The sequence below is a fragment of the Rattus norvegicus genome, chromosome X, assembly GCF_036323735.1.
Source record: "Rattus norvegicus strain BN/NHsdMcwi chromosome X, GRCr8, whole genome shotgun sequence".
Classification (NCBI taxonomy): domain Eukaryota; kingdom Metazoa; phylum Chordata; class Mammalia; order Rodentia; family Muridae; genus Rattus; species Rattus norvegicus.
The window spans coordinates 45,869,305-45,876,186 of NC_086039.1; the positions used below are offsets into that span (position 1 = coordinate 45,869,305).

Genomic DNA, 6,882 nt, shown 5'->3' on the forward strand with positions numbered 1-6,882 from the left:
GGCCCGGATAACTGGTCCCCAGGGGACCCCTCTCCAAGTTTTGACCCTTCAATTAGAGGACGAATATAGATTATATGAACCGGGACATGACAAGCCACAAACTACAGAAATAGACTCTTGGGTCACGAAGTTCCCACTAGCATGGGCAGAGACTGGGGGAATGGGACTAGCGCTTCAGCAGCCTCCTTTGATTATTCAACTAAAGGCCACGGCAGTTCCAGTTTCTATAAAGCAGTATCCCATGTCACAGGAGGCCTACCAGGGAATAAGACCACATATTAGAAGGCTTCTAGACCAGGGCATTTTAGTCCCTTGCCGGTCGCCATGGAATACGCCCTTGCTACCTGTCAAAAAGCCAGGAACTGGAGATTACCGGCCAGTACAAGATTTAAGGGAGGTCAATAAAAGGGTAGAAGACATCCATCCGACTGTCCCAAACCCTTACAACTTACTCAGTACTCTGCCCCCCACACATACTTGGTATACGGTTTTGGACCTGAAAGATGCTTTCTTTTGTCTCCGGCTTAGCCCGGAAAGCCAACCTTTATTTGCTTTTGAATGGAAAGATCCAGATTTGGGACTTTCGGGTCAATTGACTTGGACTAGACTGCCCCAGGGATTTAAAAATAGTCCCACTCTGTTTGATGAAGCTTTACATCGAGATTTGGCTGATTTTCGAGTCCAGTACCCCTCTCTTATACTCCTGCAATATGTTGATGACCTGCTTTTGGCAGGTGCCACTGAGAGGGCATGCCGTTTGGGGACAGAATCCCTCCTACGGACTCTGGGGCGCCTGGGCTATAGGGCCTCAGCGAAAAAGGCCCAAATATGTCAAACTCAAGTCACTTATCTGGGATATCAGCTGAGAGATGGACAGAGGTGGTTAACCTCAGCTCGAAAACAGACTGTGGCTGGCATCCCGGTTCCAAAAAGCCCCCGTCAGCTGAGGGAGTTCTTAGGCACGGCAGGATTCTGCCGCCTCTGGATCCCGGGTTACGCCGAGATGGCTGCTCCCCTATACCCGCTTACTAAACAAGGGACATTGTTCCAATGGGGGTCACAACAACAAGAGGCTTTTGACAACATCAAGCGTGCCTTATTGTCCTCCCCTGCCCTTGGCCTCCCAGATGTTACCAAGCCTTTCGAGCTGTTTGTAGATGAGAAGAAAGGCTATGCAAAAGGAGTTCTTACACAAAGACTAGGGCCCTGGAAGCGGCCAGTGGCCTATTTATCAAAGAAGTTAGACCCCGTTGCTTCAGGATGGCCACCTTGCCTGAGGATGGTAGCAGCAATTGCACTCCTGACTAAGGATGCTAATAAACTGACCCTAGGACAGCCTCTGACTATTTTGGCACCTCATGCGGTAGAGGCCCTGATAAAACAACCTCCTGACCGATGGCTCTCTAATTCCCGCATGACTCATTACCAAGCTATGTTGTTAAACACGGAGAAGGTCCAGTTTGGTCCAGTAGTGGCTTTGAATCCGGCTACCCTACTCCCCTTACCGGAAGGAGCTGAGCCACATGACTGCCTGCAGATCTTAGCAGAAACACATGGAACCAGACCAGATCTAATGGACCAGCCTCTTCCGAATGCTGACTACACCTGGTATACGGATGGCTGCAGTTATGTTGCGGATGGGGAGCGGAGGGCCGGAGCTGCCATCACCACCGAAGATGAGGTAATCTGGGCAAGTGCCTTACCTGCAGGTACCTCCGCTCAACGAGCCGAGCTCATTGCCTTGACACAGGCTCTTAAGATGGCAGAAGGTAAGAGACTAAATGTATATACTGACAGCCGTTATGCATTTGCTACCGCACATATTCATGGTGAAATCTATCGGAGACGGGGATTACTTACATCAGAAGGAAGAGAGATCAAAAATAAGGCTGAAATCTTAGCTCTCTTGAGGGCTCTATTCCTACCAAAAGGACTGAGTATCATACATTGTCCAGGGCACCAGAAAGGACAGAGTCCAGAAGCCCGGGAAAACCGGCTGGCCGACGCTTCGGCTCGAAAGGCTGCGGAGAAAGGACAGATCCTGACTCTGGTCAGTGCAGATGACCATGAGCAAGTTTCCCCATGGCCATATGATTCAGAGGACATAAACCTCCTAAAGAAAATGGGGGCAGTATACTCTCCTCGACTAAAAAGATGGGTCTATAAAGAAAAGATTGTCATGCCTACAAAATTGACTTTTGAATTAATATCTTATTTACATAAACTAACTCACCTGGGAATCAAGAAGATGAGAACTCTCCTGGAGCGAGAGGAAGTAGGTCTTTACCTTTTGGGACAGGGTCAGGCCTTGCGAGAAGCGACTGAAAACTGTAAAGCTTGTGCCCAAGTGAACCCAGGGAAGGTGAAAAATGGTATTGGGACTCGTCCCAGGGGGCATCGTCCTGGCATCCATTGGGAGATTGATTTTACTGAAATCAGACCAGGCATGTATGGTTACAGATATCTGCTGGTGTTTGTGGATACATTTTCAGGATGGGTCGAGGCCTTTCCCACCAAACATGAGACTGCAAAGGTAGTCACCAAGAAACTTCTTGAAGAGATTTTTCCCAGGTATGGTATGCCGCAAGTCCTGGGATCGGACAACGGGCCCGCTTTCGTTTCCCGGGTAAGTCAGTTGGTGGCCAAATTACTGGGGATTGATTGGAAACTACATTGTGCATACAGACCCCAGAGTTCAGGACAGGTAGAGCGTATGAATAGAACAATTAAGGAGACTTTATCCAAACTTACGCTTGCAACTGGCACAAAGGATTGGGTTTCCCTCCTCCCCTTAGTTCTTTACAGGGCCCGGAACACACCGGGCTCTCATGGGTTGACTCCTTTTGAGATAGTATATGGGGCACCACCCCCATTTATTGATTTCTTTAATTCCAATATTGCTAATCTTGCTAATAGCCCTTCCCTGGAAACCCATCTACAAGCTTTGCAGCTCGTGCAAAGAGACATCTGGAGACCTCTAGCTGCGGCATACCGGGACAGACTTGATCAGCCGACTGTGCCACACCCGTTCCAGGTGGACGGAATTGCTGCGTGGATCCACTCTTCACACGTCAAGGCAGCCCAACCGGAGGAAGCCACCGCACAGCAGACATGGAGAGCCCAACGCACCCGGAACCCCTTAAAGCTGCGACTCACACGCGTACACTCCTGACACTAATCACCCTGAGCTTGTGCTGAAGGGAGGGGGTTGCTGGACAACCAAGCCCTCACCAGGTTGTCAACCTTTCTTGGGTTATAGGCAACCTGGAGACGGGGTGGACACAGGTGTTAGCCAACGGTGCTCACTCTCCAGGCACCTGGTGGCCTACTCTAACCTTTGATTTATGTCAGTTGGCAAAAGATTCATGGGGACGTACTGCGAAATCTCCCCGCAATTCTTACCCCCCTTGCCGACATTCTAGTTGGTATGTCTGTCCGGGAGGGAAAAGGACCGCCCAATGTGGGGGGCCAGAAACCTTTTACTGTGCTAAATGGGGGTGTGAGACTCATACTAATGGACCCTGGAAAGCTAAAGGGGGAGATCTAGTGACTTTTACTGGCTTAGCTGGGGAATCCAACATCCAAATGAGGTTCACTGAGGCAGGAAAGAAACATGATTGGAAATCTGGGGTACGGTGGGGTCTCCGCCTCAATACCCCTGGGCAGACCCATCCGGGCCTGTTGTTTTCTCTCCAACTGGTTCGAGAGCGAATTGCCCCAGCCGTAGGACCTAATCTAGTCCTAAAGGATCAAAGAACCCCCTTACTTCCGGCTCCAGCCCATTTGCCTAGATTCACTCAAACCCCTCTAGTAACCCACTCCTTCACAAGTAGAGATTCTGCCGCTCCGACCACTCACGCCCCAGGTACAGGGGATCGGCTACTTAATCTAGTAAAGGGTGCATATCTAACTCTCAATTATTCAGATCCATTTAGAACTCAAGAGTGCTGGCTATGTCTAGTCTCCAGCCCACCTTACTATGAAGGAGTAGCAGTTTTAGGCAATTACACCAACCAGACTATAGCCCCAGAGAGATGTTCTGCTAGTCTCAACCATAGATTGACACTGCCCGAGGTCACAGGACAAGGGCTCTGTATAGGAACCGTGCCACCCACTCATCAGGCACTCTGCAATGTCACAAGAAAAGCTCCCACTGGGAAATATTATTTGGCTGCCCCACCAGGCACTTATTGGGCCTGTAATACTGGACTAACTTCGTGCATTTCAGCCATTATTTTAAATCAAACATCTGATTATTGTGTACTGACAGAGATTTGGCCCAAAGTCATCTATCATGAGCCTGAGTATGTGTATTCTTATTTTGAGGAACATCCACGGATTAAGAGAGAGCCCATCACTCTAACTTTAGCCCTGTTGATAGGAGGAATTACCTTTGGAGGAGTAGCTGCAGGGATAGGGACAGGAACGACTGCCCTTATAGAGACAGGCCACTTCCGTCAATTACAAGCAGCTATGAATGCAGATTTGAAAGCAATCGAAGAATCTATAAGTGCTTTAGAAAAGTCTTTGACATCTCTGTCAGAGGTGGTCTTACAGAACAGAAGGGGGCTTGATATGATGTTCCTCCGAGAAGGTGGATTATGCGCTGCTCTAAAGGAAGAATGCTGCTTTTATGCTGACCATACTGGGATAGTAAAGGACAATATGGCCAAACTCCGTGAGCGTTTAGCACATAGGCAAAGGATGTCTGAGTCCCAGCAGGGATGGTTTGAAGGGTGGTTTAATCGATCCCCATGGTTTGCTACCCTGCTATCAACTTTGATGGGACCTTTGATAATCCTTCTCCTGATTCTCCTATTTGGACCCTGCATCCTAAACAAATTAGTACAGTTCATAAAAGATAGGCTTTCAGTTATTCAAACTTTTGTGTTAAGACAACAGTACCAATTAGTAGAACAACAACCGACTGAAGTACCTTAAATGACTCAATGAATGAGTGAAAGATTCCACTCAAGGACAAAAAGAAAATGGGGGAATGAAAGACCCCCTTCCAGAAAAGGGATTATACAAGCCTATCCCTAGGCCCTCAACCATAGAAATGACAGATGAATTTTAATACACAGGCCTGAAACTAAAATAAGCCTTATGAGAAAGTTCAAGAAGTTCATATGAGTCCCAAGCTTTGTGGGACAAGCTGACCCAGCATTGAGACAAAATAGCCCCGAAAAGAAAACAAAATGCAGAAACTAGACTAAAATATGGGCATTGCTCCATGGGCCACCTGGCAGGGAAAAAGAAAAAGTCCCTGACCCCCCGGGAGACCCGACCACCATGTACTTTTTGCTAACTCATTGTTATGATTATAGCCAAAATAGGTAATGTACATGTACGTTTCATTTATTCCACCAATCACATCCCTGTAACCATGCATCTGCTTCTGTAAGCCTGCTTCTGCTCCCCAAAATACTATAAAAAGCCTACCCTGGTTCTGCTAGGCGCGCCAGTCTTCCGAATTGACTGGGACGCCCACAGATACCTGTGTTTCCTGATCAATAAAAATCCTCTTGCACATTGCAGCCTGTGGACTCGGACTGGTCATTGGGGCTTGAGGATCTCCCTCCTGAGGGAAGATTCTCTCTGAGAGTCTTTCAATGGGGCTCTAGCAACCTAGATATTGCAGGTACTTCATGGGAAGCATTAGTTGGGTAATGTGTGGGAAGTTATCTATCTTCCTTTTCTCTCTTTCTTTTTTTGACGTTTTTCTTTTTTGTTATATATATTTTTATTGGATTGTTTTATTTACATTTCAAATGTTATCCCCTTTCCAGGTTTTCCCTGCAGAAACCCGCTATCTCTGCCTGCTTTTATGAGGGTGCTTTCCCACCCACCCACCCAACCCCCTCACCCATTCACTCCCTCCCACACGCCTGCCCTGACGTTCCCTATACTGAGGCATCGAGCCTTGACAGGTTCAAGGGCTTCTCCTCCCACTAATGCCGGACAAGGCCATACTCTGCTTGATATGCGGCTGGAGCCATAGGTCCATCCCTGTGTACTCTTGGGATGGTGGTTTAGTTCTTGGAAGCTCTGGTGGGGGTCTGGTTGGTTGGTATTGTTGTTCTTGTGAGGTTGCTATCCCCTTCAGCTCCTTTAATCCTTTCTCTAACTCCTTCACTGGGATCCCCATTCTCAGTTCAATATTTGACTACAAGTAAGTACTGCATGAAAATATACCATACTCTTCTGGCCACTGTGGGTACAGCATGGGAAGCTATCAAATTCTTTTGGAGGTTTTGGGAACTGGGAAATTATCATCCTCTTTGGATGCTTAAATACTACATGTGGCTTTATCATCCTCTCCTGTCTGCTACAGGTGCTACATGGCGGTCTATCACACTCTTCTGGATGCTTTAGGTGCTGCACGGGGTTCTATTGCCCTCTTCTTAAAGTTTTGGGTACTGCATGGGGTCAATCTTCCTCTTCTGAACACTGCACGTACTGCATGGGGATCTATCAAAGTCTTTTGAATGTTTTGGGTACTACATGGAAAATTATCCCTTTTGGATGCTTGGGTACTCCATATGACACTATCACCCTCTTTCTGATGCTTTGATTGCTACAAGGGAAGTTTTTACGTTCATTGGTAGGCTTTGGTACTAGGTGAGGCTTTATAACTTTCTTGTATATGTCTTTGGTACTGATTTAATGCCCTCTTCAGGCCACTCAGGTCATTGAATAAGAAGCTACAACCTTCCTTGGAATGCCTTTGGCTTTTGCACGGGACTATATCACCTTCTTATTGAGTCTTTGGGTGCTACATGGAACTCTATCTTGCTTTTCTGGGTGTCTTGAATACTGCATGGAAACATTTCCTTCTTTTGGATTCTTAGGTACTGAGTGGAACACTATCATCCTCTTCTG

General features: G+C 47.4%; 1 protein-coding gene across 1 annotated transcript; it reads left to right on the forward strand.

The window, feature by feature from the left end:
* Positions 1-793: 793 nt before the first annotated feature.
* Pargl2 (poly (ADP-ribose) glycohydrolase like 2) lies at positions 794-3,027 on the forward strand. Its single transcript, XM_039100512.2, has 2 exons — positions 794-2,626; positions 2,917-3,027. The coding sequence occupies exons 1-2, from the start codon at positions 1,004-1,006 to the stop codon at positions 3,004-3,006; spliced, it is 1,713 nt and encodes a 570-aa protein (XP_038956440.2). The 5' UTR covers positions 794-1,003; the 3' UTR covers positions 3,007-3,027.
* The last annotated feature ends 3,855 nt before the right edge of the window (positions 3,028-6,882 follow it).